General features: G+C 42.1%; 1 protein-coding gene across 2 annotated transcripts in view; it reads left to right on the top strand.

Moving 5' to 3' along the window:
* Positions 1-22,822, top strand: part of LOC124041944 (thymocyte selection-associated high mobility group box protein TOX-like) — a 112,145-nt gene that overhangs the window by 73,136 nt on the left and 16,187 nt on the right. Inside the window, exons 4-6 of one of the 2 annotated variants that reach the window (XM_046360139.1) lie at positions 7,157-7,402; positions 11,904-12,155; positions 21,363-21,587. In XM_046360139.1, the coding sequence (XP_046216095.1) occupies positions 7,157-7,402; positions 11,904-12,155; positions 21,363-21,587 (723 nt within the window). Of the gene's footprint in view, positions 1-7,156; positions 7,403-11,903; positions 12,156-21,359; positions 21,588-22,822 lie in introns of both variants that reach the window. The other variant, XM_046360138.1, reaches the window with a different exon arrangement.

Genomic DNA, 22,822 nt, shown 5'->3' with positions numbered 1-22,822 from the left:
TTGGCAACATTGCAGCTCGCAGATTGTCATGCCAATAAATCATATTTGAATGTGAATTGAAAGCGAGGGAGACTGTTTCATATGGAAGCCTTTTATGCTGTTGAGGCAAAATTATCTAATTTTGTTAAAACAATAAATATTGAGTCTATTTAATTTTTATTTATTTGTTGCTTTTTAGTCCATGTTGATTATTTTACTCAGACTTATCTAAAATAGCTATTCATTCGTTTTTTTGTATTTATCTCAACTTCTCAAAATCTCAAACAATGAAACAGTTGATCCCTGGTAAAAAAAAAAAACTGTAATAAGAGAGTACCTTTCCAGATTGGGCCAATGGTTTATGGGTAGGTCAAGTGCTGAGTGGAACATTTTTAGGCAAAATAAAACAAGAATTATTCATCATAAAAACTGTATGTGTAGGCGGTGTGGGGACCTTAACTTGGTTGGAGGGAATTCCCCATCTCCCACCCCTCTAACACACACTACATCTTACAGCATTATTAATGATGTGTTGACTAGATATGAGTGAAATGAAAGGAGAGAAATATCTCAATATGATCAAATTATTTTGAAGATGGCTGGTCTGCACTGCACCCATCAGTTGTTACATATTTTCAAATAGAAAACCATTTCATGATTTGATGTTGGTTGAAGTTGACTTATAAGTCGTTAGTCTTTTTTTCAACTATGGTGAAGGCTCTGCAACTGTTGCTAATCATTGTCATTCTAGAGGCTAATGTTCGGAGGAACATTTTCATTTGAATGGTGCATTTGTAATAAGAATAAAATATATTTGAATGGGGTTAATCAAAATAGGCCCACTAGCAGGCATTTGCATAGTTCTGAGCAGAAAGGGACTTACCATTGTTCTCAACTGAAAGGGACAATGGGCGATTGAAGAGAATGACAGAAAGAAGAAAATCTAATTTATTCAGGACAAGGCTTGATATTAGAAAATATGCTCACGAGACAATGGGCTTTTTGTTTCTAAAGGACAAATGAATGGCAGCATGAAAAACAACTACTTTGTAAGAAGACCTTCAGATAATGTTAGTTTAAAAAGTTTTTTACTTTAGGGTGCTAATTATCACATGTAGGGTTGCAAAGGGTCAGAAACTTTCTGGTAAATTTCCGGAATGTTTCCGGATATTTTCCATGTGAAGTTAAGCCCAGGAATTTGGAGAATTTTGCTTAAATTCATCAAAAAATTACCTTATAACAGTGAACCTTTTTTGTGGGATACACATAAGGCAATTCTAGGTCTTGTGGCATATTTTGGTTAAACTATCCCCAATTCAATGGAATTGCAACCCTCTGCATGAACAGTGCATTCTACCATCACCTGTGCAGTGCACTCTTCTATCGCATGTACAGCTGATTCTCAAGATCTTGCACACTAATGAGATGCTATTGAACCCACACTATTACACTGTCTGAGCCAAGGACTACATGCTTTCCGGTAAGTTTTGATTACAATACTGGGTGGGGTGGATATATTTTATATGACATACATTATTTTTTGTTAACTAGTAAATAGTAGCCTACAGAAAAGTTTAAAAAAATAACTTATAACTTGTGAAAACAGTTTCTGCTAGTTAGTTTTTGCTACCATGTGGGTTTTAGCTTGCTTGAGCCTGCTAACTGAGGAGTTAATTCATCTGTTTCCATACATGTTTCATTTAAAAACATGTATCTTACACAGGATTTGTTTAATCTAACTGCTTAACTATTTATCTGTACATGGAATTGTATTTGTTTGTTTTTTAACATCTTTTTTTCTCAATCTTTACAGGAAAACGCCTCGGGCACAATCTGATGTGTGGAGACATTTCACTGCAGCTAATGTTATATGTGTATCATATGTGAAGAATGCAACAAAGATGCAGAATCATCTGGCCAAGTGCATAAAGTTCCCTCAGCTCTCACAACAAGCAACCTCTGACAAAAATCCCTCTACCTCTATTTGAGGTGAAAATTATGAATCAGACACCTTATTGATAGCAACAGCTCATGGTCCTCCTGGAATCAGAAGTTATTTTGTCTCAATGGAGGAACGTAGTCAGAGAAATGCTGATGAATGTTTTGTTCGAGCTGTGTATACAACTGGTTCACATTTGATGCTCACAGGCAATGTGTACTGGACGAGATTTTTTAATGTACTTCACTCAGCATACACCCCTCCAACCAGACATGCTTTATCTACTAATTTGCTGGATGCAGAGTTCAACAGAGTTCAAGTGAAGGTCAAGCAAATCATAGAGAAAGCAGACTGTATTGCAATCATCTCTGATGGGTGGTCGAATGTTCGTGGGCAAGTAATAATGAACTACCTCATCTCCACCCCTCAACCAGTATTCTGCAAGAGCACAGACACAAGGGACAACAGACACACCGGTCTCTACATTGCAGATGAGCTGAAGGCAGTCATCTTGGACCACAGAAGGGATTTGCACTGGTGACAGACAATGCTGTGAACACGAAGGCTGCTTGGTCTAAAGTGGAGGAGTCCTACCCTCCAATCAAATCCATTGTCTGTGCTGCTCATGTACTGAATCTGTTGCCCAAGGACATCATGGCACTGAAACAATGGTTACACTCTACAAGAAAGCCAAGGAAATGGTTAGGTATGTAATGGGTCATCAAGTTATAGCAGCAATATACCTCACCAAGCAAAGTGAAAAGAATAAGAGCACCACATTGATGCTGCCCAGCAACACCGATTTGGGTGGTGTTGTCATAATTTTGGTCTTCTGGAGGGGAAGGAGTTGCTCCAAGAAATGGCTATATCACAGTCTGCCGAGGGAGACAATGTCATCCTGTCTGATGTTCAGACTTTGCTTGCAGGTGTAAGAGAAGAAATCCGTACTGCCCTGCCCACTTCACTGTTGCTTCAAGCAAACTGCCGTTCTGAAATACATCAAAAAGCGTGAAGACTTCTGCCTGAATCCCATACACACATGTTGGACCCCAAGTATGCTGGCAAGAGCATCGTGTCTGGTGCAGAGATCAACAAGGCCTATGGTGTCATCATCACCGTGTCTCGCCACCTTGGCCTGGATGAGGGCAAGGTTCTTGGCAGTCTGGTGAAGTACACTTCCAAGCAAGGGCTTTGGGATGGAGATGCAATATGGCAACCGTGCCAACATATCTCATCAGCCACCTGGTGGAAGGGACTTTGTGGATCTGAGGCTCTTTTCCCTGTTGCCTCCATCATCCTCCAGATCCCACTAACATCAGCCGCCTCAGAGCACAACTGGTCCCTGTTTGGGAACACATACACCAAAGCACGCAACAGGCTGACCAATACAAGGGTTAAAAAATTGGTGGCCATCCGGACAAATTTGAGGCTTTTTGAGCCTGACTATGAGCCATCCTCAACAAGGTTGGAAAGTGACAGTGAAGATGAGGCCTCAGAGTCTGATGTTTAAGAGGTGGACATTGAGGAGGTCCAGGGAGAAGACATGGAAGCCTGAGAGGAAAACAACCAAAGCTTTAGTTTCTAGACTCATCATTTTACAGATGCAATGGATCATTGGGGATCATTCAATATTCCCTTTATTGTGTTGTTCAGTGTAATCATCCCATGTGAAGAGTCAACTCATTTAATTAAAGTTAAATTCGTAACTCATTTTTTTTAAACATTTCTATTAGAAGGATTTAATCGTTTGCAATTATGTCTACTTATGTCACTCCCTGATCTGTTTCACCTGTCCTCCACCCGCCTCCAGGTGTCGCCCATCTTCCCAATTATCCCCTGTGTATTTATACCTGTGTTCTCTGTCTGTTTGTTTCCAGTTCGTCTTGTTTGTTCAAGCTTGCCAGCATTTTCCTGTCAGCTCCTATCTTTTCCCAGCCTCTCTTTTCTCGTCCTCCTGGTTTTTGACCTTTGCCTGTCCTGACCCTGTACCCACCCTTCTGACCTCTCTGCCTGTCCCTGACCCTGAGTCTGCCTGCCTGCCATCCTGTACCTCTGCCTTACCCTGGATTATCAACCCCTGCCTGCCTTGACCTGTCTTTGCCTGCCCCTGTTTCTACAATAAACATTGTAACTTTGACAGTCTGCATCTGGGTCTTACCTTGATTCCTGATATGATAAGGTTAAAGGTTTGTGTTTCTGTCTCCATATGATATGGTAAATATATCAAATGCAAAAAATATCTACATTTAAATGGTATTAATATTCATTAGCATTTATTTCCATTAATTCCCATATATTCCCGTTAATTCCTATATATTCCCGTTAATTCACACGGAAAGTTTCCACCTCTGAATATTCCCCAAAATGTTTACCCCTAATCACAAGGCTACTGCTGTGTGGGCATACTGTATTTTTACTGTAGGGTTCTTAACTTAATTAACACCTTCTTGACCACAAAAAAATTTGAAGAGCCTTTTTTGCCGCTTTTGTAACATTTAAAGGTCCAATATGTTACTTATCTTTCCATTTTTATTCACTGCAGATGGTGTAGATGTGTTAGAAAGTGAGGACAACATGAAACAACACATTGTATTTGTCTTCATCATAGTCTCCGAGATCAAACAGACTGAACAGTAACAAGTGACGCTGTATTGACATCTTACCCCCTGATGCTGTGACCCTGGACATCCAATTCCTCACCTTTATTACAGATGATGAAGTCACTAATAGACAGGGTGATTTATAACAGGGATGAGCAACTGGTGGCTCGGGCCTCACTTTTGTAGACCCGCCATTTCATTTCCAAATAAAATATTTTAAAATTTTGGAACTTAGTTGGGCTTTCAACTTACTGTTGAGAGTTAGAATAGTAATTTGGTTGGGGGGTGGGCCTCCAACGAAATTTCACTTAGGGCCCCCAAAAGGCTAGGGTCGGCTCTGACCTGATGTGTGGGTATGGATGTGGGTAAAGAGTTACGATTGTTTGTGGCCCCCACACCCATCAAAGTTGCCCATCCCTGATTTACAGGTTTACAATACAGTACATATCGTTCTCTCTGTCTCTGTGTCTATCCATTGATGGTTTGTCTCTCTTCTCTCCTCTTGATCACTTGGTAACCATCACGCTCATGTTACACATGTAACATTGCTGTGTGTCTGGCCTCGACTCAAGTTCTCCCATGACTCTCTTCAGTGTGAGCTATTAGAAAACCAGAGTAGATGGGTGCATACTCTATATTGAGTGTTTTTCTTGGAGGGCCACAGAGTTTAAAAACAACAACTACATTAGAACTCTGCACAGGAGGTTAGTTATGTAACTGTCATGTTTGTCGTTGTTATGTAATTATCAATGTTTTATGTCCATACTTTGAAACGCCTTTGCCACAACATTGACTTGGCCTTTTATTAAGTCCCAATGTAAGGTCTGTCTGTAGGCTTATGTATAGAGAAATGATAAGCAAAACAAAATCATTTGTCAAATTTGAAGCAATATCAATATCATCAAGTAACCCCCAGGCAACAACCATTATGACAATCTTTTTGTTTTTATGATTTTGCGTTCCTGAAAACCTTACTGTATGAATTGTGCCAACATGTTTCCTACCAACCAACCAACTTCGACATCTGTGAGAGGAAACACAATCAAATATGCAAATGAATGCAAAATGTTGGCTTTTAGCAGAGAGAGAGAGAGAGAAGCTGAAGGAAGCTCATTAAAACGATTATTATCGTCTTTTAAAAGAACAGTTGGGCTGGTATTTCAGTAGAGATGGGTTTTGGAACTGATTCTCTGCCTAATTGCCTGGAGTTGGCTGTCTGTCAGCTCCATTTTGTTTTCAGCAAATAAAAGCTATAAATTAGTGGTAATGAAAATCTTGGAGGGAATCAACGAGGAGGTAGTAGAGGCAGAGTGTAACTCCTGAGCCCTCTGATGAAACTGGGAAAAAGACACTTCTGGGGTAGAGAGAAAAATAAAACATTTTACTTGTATCAGAAGTGTGATTTGTTGTGCTGTCGTCTTTTGGAAAGCTTCACCGAGTAAAACTAAATTGTGTGGGTCTAATTGATCAAGAGCAAGTTGATGTGTTGAATTGTTCTTTCTCTCTTTATGGAAATGGTTCCTATTTCAGAGCTGTATAGACCAGAGGAGGTTGGTGGGAGGAGCTATAGGAGGACAGGCTCATTTTAATGGCTGGATTGGAATTAATGGAACGGTATCTAACACATCAAACATATGGAAACCATGTTTTACTCTGTTCCATTTACTCCATTCCAGCCATTACAATGAACCCATCCTCTTATAGCTCCTCCCACTATCCTCCACTGGTACAGGTACCTTAACACACATTTCCTGTTGATTCGAGGTGAGTGCAGTTTTTTGCAGTGTTTACAGAATAATTTATGGTTTGCTTCAGATTTTTACTGCATTTCATCTACCTTGTCTGCTATACATTTTTCGAGCTAAAAAGGGGTCCAAAGAGATTGAGAGGGAGACAGATCATCCTGCACAGCCAAGTGGAACTGACTGTGGAGACGCATAAAATAAGCCTTTTAATTCAACGTTAATTGAGGGACATTCTTTTAACATACATTTACATACCCTCAAACCCCCTTTTATTTAGCCGGAATCATTCAAAAACATGCCTAATGCATTTACACACATTTGGTTACATGTGAAATGAACTTCTATGTTTCCTATGTGTAGTTGATCATGTATGCATTAATTAAGTCAAGTAATCGTGATTGCATTAACGATGATGATTAATCCTCATTGTTGGTATTGTTGATCATAAGAATCGTTCAAGGCAGTGTACATCATTAATCCTAATTGCCTTCTAATAATATAACTAATTTAGGAGGTATTTACAGAAGTCCCACTGCAGTCTTAATAAAGACTCATGGAACTATAGTAGTCTATTAATGACTACTATAATAATCTGAAGCCATCTGCATGTTCTGCATCGCAGTGTTGTAGTTGAGCTGTAATATAATACTGTAGTAATAATGAATTGGATTGATTTTCAGATGCTCAAAGAGCTTTACGTTGTACAGGGGAAACTCACCTCATCCACTAGTATCAATGTGTAGCATCCACCTCTACTGTGCTCTTAGCCTAATGTGTTTGAGTGCTCAGTTTGGTTGGACTTGCATCCACTAAAACATTTCTCCTAAATGCTAATATTGTTATGTTATTATTCTCTAACATATTCTTTTTCTCCCGCTCCTCTTCTTTTACAGTCCTACCCAGTGCCCAGTTTGGGGGATGAAGACTTCAACATTCCCCCCATCACACCTCCCACCATCCCAGAACACATGCTGCACCCCCACCTACCAGAGTCGGAGTCTGGCTCCTACCACCCGCTGGCTCCCGTGCACTCCCAGAGTGGCCTGCACCCCTTCCACCTTCAGGGAATGGACATGATGGGCCAGGATGGAGGGCTCTTGAGCCAAAATGGCAGCCTGATGTCCAGCACCCTGTCTGTGGTGAGTCTAGCCTGATGCCACTAGCAAGCAGTGTGCGATTTTCTGCTCTGGAGGGCAGCTGTGGGTGCAGGCATATGTTTCATACCAGCAACAACACACCTGATCCAAGTAATCGAGGGCTTGACGAGCGGTTGGTTGGTTCAATCAGGTGTGTTGGTGCAGGGATAGAACAAAATCCTGGACACCCCATTGGGTCTCCGCTGTACTAATGGATGACCCATTCGTTTTTAGATGGTTGATGGGGAGTTTTCCCCTGATATTTATTCACTAGAAATCGAAAACAATCTGGTGGGGTGACATTCAGAAGAAATACACTCAATGCAAGTCTTGACTTTTGAAAAGGGGATGAAACGAAACTTTAACTTTAAGATTTGTCCTTCCATGCAGAAACCTCACAATGTGATAGGTGTCATGACTAACCGTGGTTAACTACTCTGCATAGTTATTGGAGATCATCTCCCATTCTTGTCAAAGTGAAACTTCTCACCTCCCGCTCTCAGACATTATTCATTCTGCCTTTGGCCATGTTCACCATATTCAATATTATGTGTCATCAGCACCTCCACCACTGAGGAGCTACATGGTTTCACTGTGTGCGGTCTACATGGTCTTTATGATTTTCCCTAGTGCATATTTATTTCCATTAATCAGACCTGGGTAGCTGTGTGTGTTTAGCTCCCGGGTCCTACTAGCCAGGGATATGGAACCTCATAGCCCCATTCTTAAACCATATAACCCAATTTCCCTTTGCAATGTGGGACTTAATGATTTCCAAGGCTGGACATATCAGCTTATTTTCCACTTTAGGCCAAACATCTTGTCTATGACCATATTATGTTTCAAATTCACTAAGTAGCTAAAACATCTTGTCTACGACCATATTATGTTTCACATTCACTAAGTAGCTAAAACATCTTGTCTACGACCATATTATGTTTCACATTCACTAAGTAGCTAAAACATCTTGTCTACAACCATATTATGTTTCACATTCACTAAGTAGCTAAAACATCTTGTCTATGACCATATTATGTTTCACATTCACTAAGTAGCTAAAACATCTTGTCTACAACCATATTATGTTTCACATTCACTAAGTAGCTAAAACATCTTGTCTATGACCATATTATGTTTCACATTCACTAAGTAGCTAAAACATCTTGTCTACAACCATATTATGTTTCACATTCACTAAGTAGCTAAAACATCTTGTCTACAACCATATTATGTTTCACATTCACTAAGTAGCTAAAACATCTTGTCTACAACCATATTATGTTTCACATTCACTAAGTAGCTAAAACATCTTGTCTATGACCATATTATGTTTCACATTCACTAAGTAGCTAAAACATCTTGTCTACAACCATATTATGTTTCACATTCACTAAGTAGCTAAAACATCTTGTCTACAACCATATTATGTTTCACATTCACTAAGTAGCTAAAACATCTTGTCTACGACCATATTATGTTTCACATTCACTAAGTAGTTAACATCTTGGCTACGACCATATTATGTTTCACATTCACTAAGTAGCTAAAACATCTTGTCTACGACCATATTATGTTTCACATTCACTAAGTAGCTAAAACATCTTGTCTACAACCATATTATGTTTCACATTCACTAAGTAGCTAAAACATCTTGTCTACGACCATATTATGTTTCACATTCACTAAGTAGTTAACATCTTGGCTACGACCATATTATGTTTCACATTCACGAAGTAGCTAAAACATCTTGGCTACGACCATATTATGTTTCACATTCACTAAGTAGTTAACATCTTGGCTACGACCATATTATGTTTCACATTCACTAAGTAGTTAACATCTACCGTAAAAATATACCGTTCTGCCCCTGAACAAGGCAGTTAACCCACTGTTCCTAGGCCATCATTGAAAATAAGAATGTGTTCTTAACTGACTTGCCTAGTTAAATAAAGGTCAAATATATATATTTTTTTAAATATTATGTTTCACATTCACTAAGTAACTTAAACATTAGTGTTTTCTATTGCTCAACATTCGTAAATTGTTGTTGTTGTTTTTTGCAAGAAGGGAAAAGGAGCAGGGGTGGATGACCTGCTGGCTGAAAGACTCCCCAGATTGACAAAGGGTATTTTGTTCCCATTCACCTTAATGTTCTCACAGGCCATCCATTTAGAGTGGCTATGAATTATGGTTGCCAGGCAACGAGGCTGAGAGCTTGTTGCCGCGGCAAGGAATGAAAGAGGCTGGACTGATGGAACCATGTCTTCTATACGTTTAGCCTTCATTCTTGTTATTAACCACCGTTAGGTGATTATAATGAACTCCATTTGAGTAAGTGTTCGATTAATAGAGAAATTGTCGAAGAGAAATTCAGTTCTGGGATCTGATTTTTTTCACAGAACCCGGGGATAAAAGCAGTGTATCTTTACACCTTTTTATTTGAGAAGATATTCAAAAGAATGATGTAGGTCTAGAGATAAGTAGTTTACTTTTTCCTTCATTTAAAATGTACTAAGCAGAGGGGGGAGATGGTGGGATGTTGGAAAAAGAATAATTCCTAATATGTCACTTAGCCAGTCATGAGCCAAACTACCCCAATCACTTTTATATAAAAAAAACTTAACATCTAGCTTTTTACCCGCATTCCACTACCGCCAGTTTCCTGTTCGTAATGCACTAGTTTGCATCCCCCCCAATGAAATCCACCCACGTTATTGATACCATAAGGTAGGGCTGTTAGACAAAGATAAAATAATCTTTGGTATCCATTCATATTAGTGTCATAATGATGACCTGGCTTGTGACTCACCTCTCCGATACTTCGGAAAGTTCCCACACGTCACCATGGCGATTAGGTTATTTTCCACGGTAACCGACAGTTGCTAAACTTTTACGATGATGTGCTCTATCTGGCGGTACCAACAGTTACACATCTGTATAAGGAGAGGAGGTGCTCAGTGGTTGGGCACAGGAAGTAGCCTGGAGGAAAAATAGTGTGTTTATTCACCTATTCTTCAAAAAGAGGAGAGAAGAGGCAGAAGAGGTCATGGGGTCGTTGGTGATATAAGGGGTGAAGGTGTTAGTTGGCTGGAGGGGATGGAGCTAATCTCTGTAGATTACAGAGTTAACAGGAGTCACCTGTCCTGGTGTTGAGGTGAGCCTCTCCTCCCAAGCCTCACCTGTCCTGGTGTTGAGGTGAGCCTCTCCGCCCAAGCCTCACCTGTCCTGGTGTTGAGGTGAGCCTCTCCGCCCAAGCCTCACCTGTCAGGGACATTGTGTATGACATGGTGTCGGGGACATTGTGTGTGACATGGTGTCGGGGACATTGTGTGTGACATGGTGCCGGGGACATTGTGTGTGACATGGTGTCGGGGACATTGTGTATGACATGGTGCCGGGGACATTGTGTGTGACATGGTGTCGGGGACATTGTGTGTGACATGGTGTCGGGGACATTGTGTGTGACATGGTGTCGGGGACATTGTGTGTGACATGGTGTCGGGGACATTGTGTGTGACATGGTGTCGGGGACATTGTGTGTGACATGGTGTCGGGGACATTGTGTGTGACATGGTGTCGGGGACATTGTGTGTGACATGGTGTCGGGGACATTGTGTGTGACATGGTGTCGGGGACATTGTGTATGACATGGTGCCGGGGACATTGTGTATGACATGGTGCCGGGGACATTGTGTATGACATGGTGCCGGGGACATTGTGTGTGACATGGTGCCGGGGACATTGTGTGTGACATGGTGTCGGGGACATTGTATATGACATGGTGTCGGGGACATTGTGTATGACATGGTGTCGGGGACATTGTGTATGACATGGTGTCGGGGACATTGTGTGTGACATGGTGTCGGGGACATTGTGTGTGACATGGTGTCGGGGACATTGTGTATGACATGGTGCCGGGGACATTGTGTGTGACATGGTGTCGGGGACATTGTGTGTGACATGGTGTCGGGGACATTATGTATGACATGGTGTCGGGGACATTGTGTGTAACATGGTGTCGGGGACATTGTGTGTGACATGGTGTCGGGGACATTGTGTGTGACATGGTGTCGGGGACATTGTGTATGACATGGTGCCGGGGACATTGTGTATGACATGGTGTCGGGGACAATAGCAGGTGTGAGGCGTCGCCCAGGTCACCTGTCAGTCCCTGTGGTATTAGGTGACCTGGCCACACTCTGGGGTGGGGTGGGGGCAGGGGGCCACACTGAAGAGGCTATTCAATCACAACCTACAACCGTGTTTCCTGTGGAAAGACAAAAGTTACATTGTTCTTATGCTGAAGAATGTTAGTTAGGATTTCAGTCATGGTTGAAACAAAGATGTGTGTGAAGAACCATTAGTGAGTGTATATGTGAATGAGTGTGACTGAGCAGAGCTGTTTCAAGAGCGTTTCTAGGAGTGGGTTAAAGAGAGTTAAAAGTAGCATTATTGTATGCTATTTTAATGCCATTTAAAAACAACGCTACATTTTCCCCCCCAGATGCAACAAATGGTCAACTCCGATTCCCGGTACAGCAGCCATCAGCCAATGGAAGCACTCAGATCCAGGAGCCAATCAGGCATGGGACATCAGAGTCAACTTACCACCATCAACCAATCACAACTCAACACCCAGTTGGGACTGAGCGTAAACAACGTTACCCATAATTCCCCATCTCCCCCTGGGAGCAAGTCGGCCACACCCTCTCCTTCTAGCTCTGTTCATGAGGATGACAATGAAGAGTCAATAAAGGTGAGAAGAGTGATTGGCACACACACTGATGTTGACGCCCTCACACACACACACTGATGTTGACGCCCTCACACACACACACACACTGATGTCGACGCCCTCACACACACACACACTGATGTCGACTCCCTCACACACACACACTGATGTCGACGCCCTCACACACACACACTGATGTCGACGCCCTCACACACACTGATGTCGACTCCCTCACACACACACACTGATGTTGACGCCCTCACACACACTGATGTCGACTCCCTCACACACACTGATGTCGACTCCCTCACACACACTGATGTCGTCTCCCTCACACACACTGATGTCGACGCCCTCACACACACTGATGTCGACTCCCTCACACACACACACTGATGTCGACGCCCTCACACACACTGATGTCGACTCCCTCACACACACACACTGATGTTGACGCCCTCAAACACACACACTGATGTCGACGCCCTCACACACACACACTGATGTCGACTCCCTCACACACACTGATGTTGACGCCTCTCTCACACACACACTGATGTTGACGCCCTCACACACACACACTGATGTCGACGCCCTCACACACACACACTGATGTCGACTCCCTCACACACACACACTGATGTTGACGCCCTCACACACACACACTGATGTTGACGCCCTCACACACACACACACTGATGTTGACGCCCTCACACACACTGATGTCGACGCCCTCACACACACACACTGATGTCGACTCCCTCACACACACACACTGATGTTGACGCCTCTCTCACACACACACTGATGTTGACTCCCTCACACACACACACTGATGTTGACTCCCTCACACACACACACTGATGTCGACACCTCTCTCACACACACACTGATGTTGACTCCCTCACACACACACACTGATGTTGACGCCTCTCTCACACACACACTGATGTCGACGCCTCTCTCACACACACACTGATGTTGACTCCCTCACACACACACACTGATGTTGACGCCTCTCTCACACACACACTGATGTTGACGCCTCTCTCACACACACACTGATGTTGACTCCCTCACACACACACACTGATGTTGACTCCCTCACACACACACACTGATGTTGACGCCTCTCTCACACACACACTGATGTTGACGCCTCTCTCACACACACACTGATGTTGACTCCCTCACACACACACACTGATGTTGACGCCTCTCTCACACACACACTGATGTTGACTCCCTCACACACACACACTGATGTCGACGCCTCTCTCACACACACAATGATGTCGACACCTCTCTCACACACACACACACACACACACACACACACACACACACACACACACACACACACACACACACACACACACACACACACACACACACACACACACGACGACCTCATACACACACACTGATGTCAACACCTCTCTCTCACACACACACACACACTGATGTCGACATCCTCACACACACACACACACACACTGATGTCGACGTCCTCACACACACACACTGATGTTGATGCCTCTCACACACACACACACACACACACACACACACACACACACACACACACACACACACACACACACACACACACACACACACACACACACACACACACACACACACACACACACTTATGTTGTCGCACTCGTACACACACAAGCACACACTGATGTCGACGCCCTCTCACACACACTGATGTTGACACCTCTCTCTCTCACACACACACACACACACACACACACACACACACACACACACACACACACACACACACACACACACACACACACACACACACACACACACACACACACACTGATGTCGACATCCTCACACACACACACACACACTGATGTCAACGTCCTCTCACACACACACGGATGTTGATGCCTCTCTCCCTCTCTCTCTCTCACACACACACACACACACACACTGATGTCAACGCCTCACACACACACACTGATGTCGACGCCCTCACACACACACAAACTGATGTCGACGCCTCTTACACACACACACACACACACACACACACACACACACACACACACACACACACACACACACACACACACACACACACACACACACACACTGATGTCGACGCCTCTTACACACACACACACACACACACACACACACACACACACACACACACACACACACACACACACACACACACACACACACACACACTCACGTCCTCACACACACTGATCTCGACGCCTCACACACTGATGTCGAAGCCTTTCTCACACACACACACACTGATGTCGACGGCCTCACACAAGTACACTTATGTTGTCGCACTCGTACACACACAAGCACACACTGATGTCGACGCCCTCTCACACACACTGATGTCGACGCCCTCACACACAAACACCTATGTTGATGCCCTCACACACACATGTCGACGCCCACACACACACACCGATGTTGACGCCCTCATACACAAATATGCACACATACACAAGCACCAACATTATTTTACTTCTTTATAATACAGACACCCACACACACACCTAGGGCTGTTACGGTGACTGTATTACCACCACACCAGCATGACCGCAGTCAAATTCCATGTGACCGTTGAGTCAAGGTAACTAGGCTCCTTCAAAACTGCGCTCTGATGCTCATTAGTAGCTTACCAAACTTGCTGACGGCCAGTCACTAATGTACTCTATTGTTCCTCCGTCAGGTCCTAATGGTCTGGTACTCAGCACTGTATTGTCCCTCAAACTACTCTGACATCAATGCAAATGCAATCGTAAATCAAATCAAACACTTCATGAGAGCCCTGGCATTCAGGTTTTAAAAAATATATATATATTTTACCTTTATTTAACTAGGCAAGTCAGTTAAGAACACATTTTTATTTTCAATGACGGCCTAGTGGGTTAACTGCCTATTCAGGGGCAGAACAACAGATTTGTACTTACAACCTTCCGGGTTTGAACGTACAACCTTCCGGTTACTAGTCCAACGCTCGAACCACTAGGCTACCCTGCCGCCTGCCGTGTGTTTGAGTGGAATAGGATCTGTTAGGCAGTGAGAGCCACCTCCTCATACCTGGTTGATGCATGGAATGAAATAAGTGTTATAGGCTATGCCAGTGGTTCCCAACCTTTTTCGGTTACTGTACCACCAACTGAATTTTTCTCTGCCCGGAGTTCCCCTAAAGTAACTCCTCATGTGTATTTTACCAGTAAGCCTATGGTCTCATGAGTCTTCTCAAGTACCCCTGTGGATGGGCAGAGTACCCCCAGGGTTAGTACTCCTGGTTGGGAACCACTGAGCTATGGTATACAATTGCGTGAGAAAATAGAGTTTTGGTGGCCTCTATTAAAAAGAGGAGGATCCAATCAGCTTTCAAAAAGCTAGGCCTACTATATTTATTTCTCACCTTTCCTAATATTAAACACATTGCTTTCGCTTTCCAATCAGAGTAGTCTACCTGGCTGGCATGAAAAGAAACCGTGGGAAAATCGTCCTCCATTCTCTTTTGAAAAAAATATTTTTTTTTACCTTGCTCCTGTTCTGACAGGTGCATGATAATGGCCTATTCTAAGTCAAAATTAATTTCACATATATTATTTAGTTTATGTAAAGACAAGATGAAGTTGAGAGGATAGTATCAATTGTGAATGAAGCCCAGCGTGTGCAGTCTAAGGCAAGAAACATTGCTTGCATTTTTTGGTTACTTTTTTAAATCATAGTTTCTTGCATCAAATAGCTTGGCCCATGGGCCTTTATGTTTTGATAAGGTTTGTATCACAATTAAAGTGGCCAAATATCTCTAAGCCTAGCCTATAGGCCTAGGAGCCCTGGAACACGGTTGGAGAGCCCAAGCGTACAGACCCTAGTGAAACGTGTTCTTATAAGGCCAGTCATTGCACAATCACGTGTGAAAACAGAGTTTTGACTGGCCACTATTTAAAAGAGGATCCCATCTTTCTCGTCTGCTATATTTATTGCTCAATTCTTTAAATTAAGCACTTTAATCCGCTTTACTACCTGGCGTATTAAAAATCTCACCGCGGGAAGCTCTTCCTCCATTTGCGATTAGAGTGCAGGCTACGGATGACATTTTTTTGTGGGCCATTCTAAATAGAAAATAATTCCACACATATATTAGTAGGCTATATGTAAAGACCAGATTAAATTGAGAATAGTCTGAGAATATTTTCAAGTGCTTGTCAAACTGTGAATTAGAGACTGATGAAGTGTGTGCAGCCTGCGCATGAAACAGAGCAGAGTGTCATCATGCCTGTCGTCATTAGTCATCCATGCAGTCTTAGGCTATATTATTTCATTTCTAATACTTTCTAAGGTTTGTATCCCAACTAAAGTGGCATAAATAACTCTAAACTAAGCATATAGTAGGACCTGTTTCAAACTATCACTTTGTTAAATGTTCAACACAGAATAGCCGCATGTGCACACTCCCTTTGAAATCTTCTTACTATAAAATAATATTAAATAATGCCACGGGAATTATTAGCAAATCTTGTCCGCTAAATGGACTAATGTAGCCCATAGCCATACGGCCTAGCCAGATCAAGGCCTTAACATAAAGACGACTCAGAATATTCAACATTTTCTTCATATCATAATGCTTCTTTAGACCTGCCTAAAATAAATAATGGATTTATTGTGATGGCATAAGCTATATTAAATGGATTTATTGTGATGGCATAGGCTATATTAAATGGATTTATTGTGATGGCATAGGCTATATTAAATGGATTTATTGTGACGGCATAGGCTATATTAAATGGATTTATTGTGATGGCATAGGCTATATTAAATGGATTTATTGTGACGGCATAGGCTATATTAAATGGATTTATTGTGATGGCATAGGCTATATTAAATGGATTTATTGTGATGGCATAGGCTATATTAAATGGATTTATTGTGATGGCATAGGCTATATTAAATGGATGTATTGTGATGGCATAGGCTATATTAAATGGATTTATTGTGATGGCATAGGCTATATTAAATGGATTTATTGTGACGGCATAGGCTATATTAAATGGATTTATTGTGATGGCATAGGCTATATTAAATGGATTTATTGTGACGGCATAGGCTATATTAAATGGATTTATTGTGATGGCATAGGCTATATTAAATGGATTTATTGTGATGGCATAGGCTATATTAAATGGATTTATTGTGACGGCATAGGCTATATTAAATGGATTTATTGTGACGGCATAGGCTATATTAAATGGATTTATTGTGATGGCATAGGCTATATTAAATGGATTTATTGTGACGGCATAGGCTATATTAAATGGATTTATTGTGATGGCATAGGCTATATTAAATGGATTTATTGCGACGGCATAGGCTATATTAAATGGATTTATTGTGACGGCATAGGCTATATTAAATGGATTTATTGTGATGGCATAGGCTATATTAAATGGATTTATTGTGATGGCATAGGCTATATTAAATGGATTTATTGTGATGGCATAGGCTATATTAAATGGATTTATTGTGATGACATAGGCTATATTAAATGGATTTATTGTGATGGCATAGGCTATATTAAATGGATTTATTGTGATGGCATAGGCTATATTAAATGGATTTATTGTGATGGCATAGGTTATATTAAATGGATTTATTCTACTTTTTAAAAAGTAGATGTCCGCATCAATGGCTTGTAGGCTATGCGTTGAAGTCGGAGATGCTAAACGTGTTTATGTTAATTAAAGGTCAATTAATGTGAGACCAACAGTTATTTGGATGACAGTTATCGGCTGACAAAATTTCATGACTGCCACAGACCTACACACACACACACTCACTATTCTATACAAACACACGCACAGCCCTACACACACACACACACTATTCTATACAAACACACGCACAGCCCTACACACACACACACACACTATTCTATACAAACACACGCACAGCCCTACACACACTATTCTATACAAACACACGCACAGCCCTACACATACACACACTATTCTATACAAACACACGCACAGCCCTACACACACACACTATTCTATACAAACACACGCACAGCCCTACACACACACACACACACACTATTCTATACAAACACACGCACAGCCCTACACACACACACACACACTATTCTATACAAACACACGCACAGCCCTACACACACTATTCTATACAAACACACGCACAGCCCTACACACACACACACACTATTCTATACAAACACACGCACAGCCCTACACACACACACACTATTCTATACAAACACACGCACAGCCCTACACACACACACACTATTCTATACAAACACACGCACAGCCCTACACACACACACACTATTCTATACAAACACACGCACAGCCCTACACACACACACACACACACACACACACACACACACACACTATTCTATACAAACACACGCACAGCCCTACACACACACACACACACACTATTCTATACAAACACACGCACAGCCCTACACACACACACACACTATTCTATACAAACACACGCACAGCCCTACACACACACACACTATTCTATACAAACACACGCACAGCCCTACACACACGCACTCACTTTTCTACACAAACGCACGCACGCACACACACTATTCTATACAAACACACGCACAGCCCTACACACACACACTATTCTATACAAACACACGCACGCACAGCCCTACACACACACACACTATTCTATACAAACACACGCACGCACAGCCCTACACACACACACACACTATTCTATACAAACACACGCACGCACAGCCCTACACACACACACACACACTATTCTATACAAACACACGCACGCACAGCCCTACACACACACACACACTATTCTATACGCACGCACGCACGCACGCACGCACGCACGCACGCACACGCACACACACACACACACACACACACACACACACACACACACACACACACACACACACACACACACACACATTTGTATAAGGGTGAGTCATCTGTAACCTTTGCACCATTGCATTTGTTTACCCTTTTCCCTGGAGAAAAACGTCACCGTGGAGAGATGCTATCTTAATGCTTATGTGATTGCTAATATAATGGTGCCATTTTCCATGCGTATGCAATACTATGTAAATCATTCCAAAGGGTACTTTTCCCAAACACCTTTGCCATATTTTCACCGTATGTTTTAACTGCAAATAACAATCCTTTAGAAAATGAAACAATCTGGAAAAATGATCATGTTTAATTTAGTGGAATATAAAATTGAATGCAGTCAACATTTCAGAAAGGCGCAGAGCGCTATTCAGCTGGAGGGCTATTTTTGTGTTATCCGTATAAAACAAACATATTCAACACAGTGATGGAAAGGAACGTCTGGCATAATTGAAACTACCGGTACGACCATCTGTCAAGGTCCTTTCATACAGACACTGTTTTCTTTATCTGTTTCCAAACTCTCACTCTCAGGTTCATGTTCACTATCTCACAATAAAAGCTAATTGTTTCAAACGGTACATTCCTATTGACCAAGATCATGTAAATTGAGAGAAATGTTTCAGAATGTTCAGCAATATTTTTGGTATATACACAGTAAAACCATGAAATAGGTCACACGTTTATAACCAAAACATCAGTGTTTAAACATAAGGCATTTAGACTTGCCATTAAGTCTTCTCATCTTAAGCACAGGCGTTTAGAATCCAAGATTAAACATGATAGTCAACTTTTTCCAGTCAGTTTCCAACCAGGAAAACACCTGTATCTCCTAAGTGTTCAGATTTGAAACACTAGTGTTTACCTTCCCATGGTCCCGTTTAGAGTGCATTTAGTCATTAGAAATTGATGTGACTTTACATGCCTTTTAATCAGATCAGTGTTGTATGTCACCTTACCTAAATTTCAGCTGAACAGGAAAAATATATATATTTTCATTTGCAGGGCTCCACGCTGACCTTTTTTACAAGGAGCACATGTGCGCAGACAAAGAAATTTAGGAGCACAATGAAAAATATTTGCCTTGCCGCATTTAAAAATGGTTCCAGAAAAGTGTCTAGTTATGTGTTCAGATCCAAAACACTTGGTTTTACAGTGTTTATTTTTTATTTCACCTTTATTTAACCAGGTAGGCTAGTTGAGAACAGGTTCTCATTTGCAACTGCGACCTGGCCAAGATAAAGCATAGCAGTGTGAACAGACAACACAGAGTTACACATGGAGTAAACAATTAACAAGTCAATAACACAGAGAAAAAAGGGGAGTCTATATACAATGTGTGCAAAAGGCATGAGGAGGTAGGCGAATAATTACAATATTGCAGATTAACACTGGATTGATAAATGATCAGATGATCATGTACAGGTAGAGATATTGGTGTGCAAAAGAGCAGAAAAGTAAATAAATAAAAACTGTGGGGATGAGGTAGGTGAAAATGGGTGTGCTATTTACCAATAGATTATGTACAGCTGCAGCGATCGGTTAGCTGCTCAGCTAGCTGATGTTTGAAGTTGGTGAGGGAGATAAAAGTCTCCAACTTCAGCGATTTTTGCAATTCGTTCCAGTCACAGGCAGCAGAGTACTGGAACGAAAGGCGGCCGAATGAGGTGTTGGCTTTAGGGATGATCAATGAGATACACCCGCTGGAGCGCGTGCTACGGATGGGTGTTGCCATCGTGACCAGTGAGCTGAGATAAGGCGGAGCTTTGCCTAGCATGGCCTTGTAGATGACCTGGAGCCAGTGGGTCTGGCGACGAATATGTAGCGAGGGCCAGCCGACTAGAGCATACAAGTCGCAGTGGTGGGTAGTATAAGGTGCTTTAGTGACAAAACGGATGGCACTGTGATAAACTGCATCCAGTTTGCTGAGTAGAGTGTTGGAAGCAATTTTGTAGATGACGTCGCCGAAGTCGAGGATCGGTAGAATAGTCAGTTTTACTAGGGTAAGCTTGGCAGCGTGAGTGAAGGAGGCTTTGTTGCGGAATAGAAAGCCGATTCTTGATTTGATTTGAGTACGTTAGGAGCCATACAGTATGTGTTTTACATCTCTCTGCTCAGCTCCTATTGTCAGGAAAGGTCTGGGCCCTACAGTATGTTTAGCATATTCACCCGTCATTTCCATCCTGTTCCATCATCTAATCAATCAATTACACCGATTCCACACTAATTCCTCTCTCTCCAGAAACCCATTTAGTCTGACCATTTCTATCTCTCCTCCCAGCAGGCAGAGAAGCGGCCGGCAGTGGTCGAAACGCCCAAAAAGCCCAAGACCCCCAAGAAGAAGAAGAAGAAGGACCCCAACGAACCCTCGAAGCCAGTCTCTGCCTACGCTCTGTTCTTCAGAGACACCCAGGCAGCCATCAAGGGATCCAACCCCAATGCTACTTTTGGAGAGGTATCCAAGATTGTGGCCTCCATGTGGGACGGCCTTGGAGAGGAACAGAAACAGGTATAACACCTATAGTTAGGGTGACCACATTTAAAATACCTAAATGTGGAGAAAAAGGAGGATTTAGCGGGACATTTGCAGGACAGTGTAGCCTACATGAATAAAAACAGTTAAAACAGGCTTGATTGAAGTAGCAGAAAATGTTGAATGAGCAAGTAATGAGCACAGAGATCCTCACAAATTTGACAAAATGACCATCTATCTTTCAGTGTAATACAGCTATTTATATTTTGTAGCTCTTCATCAAAAGCACAGTTTTTTTAAAGGAGGTGGCCCATTGTTCTAGCTGGAATTTAGCCTGGAAGGATTTGAGAAATGTGATTGGTTGACCATAGGCCTATGACATTGGCCTACGTCTCGTCTTGGCTGTGCAAAATATCAAATCTCAGCAACTATTGGAGAAGTGTTTACATCACCAGTAGGCTACTACATCCTTATGACATACAGGGCCTTCACTAAGTATTCATACCTCTTGACTTATTCCACATGTTGTTGTGTTACAGCCTGAATTATAAAAGGATTCAATTGATTGTTTTTCTCACCCATCTACACACAATACCGCATATTGACAAAGTGATTACAATTCAGTGTTTCTGGGTTAGTCTCTAAGAGCTTTCCATGGATTGTGCAACATTTGCCCATTATTCTTTTCAAAATTCTTCAAGCTCTGTCAAATTGGTTGTTGATGATTACAAGACAACTATTTTCAGGTCTTGCAATAGATTTTCAAGTAGACGAGTCAAAACAGGAACATTCAATGTCTTCTTGGTAATTAACTCCAGTGTAGATTTGGCCTTGTGTTTTAGGTTATTGTCCTGCTGAAAGGTGAATTCATCTCCCAGTGTCTGGTGGAAAGCAGACTGAACCAGGTTTCCCTCTAGGATTTTGCCTGTACTTAGCACTATTCCATTTATTTTAGTTACTGAAAAACTCTGCAGTCCTGAATGATTACAAGCATAAACTGATGCAGCCACCACGATGCTTGAATATATGGAGAGTGCTACTCCGTAAAGAGTTGTATTGGATTTGCCCCAAACATAACACTGCATTCAGAACTAAAAGTGAATTGCTTTGCCACATTTTTTGCAGAATAACTTCAGCTCCTTGTTGTACAGGCTTCCTTGTTTTCACTCTGTCTGTCACGACTTCCGTTGAAGTCGGCTCCTCTCCTTGTTCGGGCGGCGTTCTCCTCTCCTTGTTCGGGCGGCGTTCTCCTCTCCTTGTTCGGGCGGCGT

Source organism: Oncorhynchus gorbuscha, linkage group LG08, assembly GCF_021184085.1.
Source record: "Oncorhynchus gorbuscha isolate QuinsamMale2020 ecotype Even-year linkage group LG08, OgorEven_v1.0, whole genome shotgun sequence".
Taxonomy (NCBI): Eukaryota; Metazoa; Chordata; class Actinopteri; order Salmoniformes; family Salmonidae; genus Oncorhynchus; species Oncorhynchus gorbuscha.
Note: the sequence above shows the minus strand (reverse complement) of the source record. Positions and strands in the feature narration are given on the sequence as shown.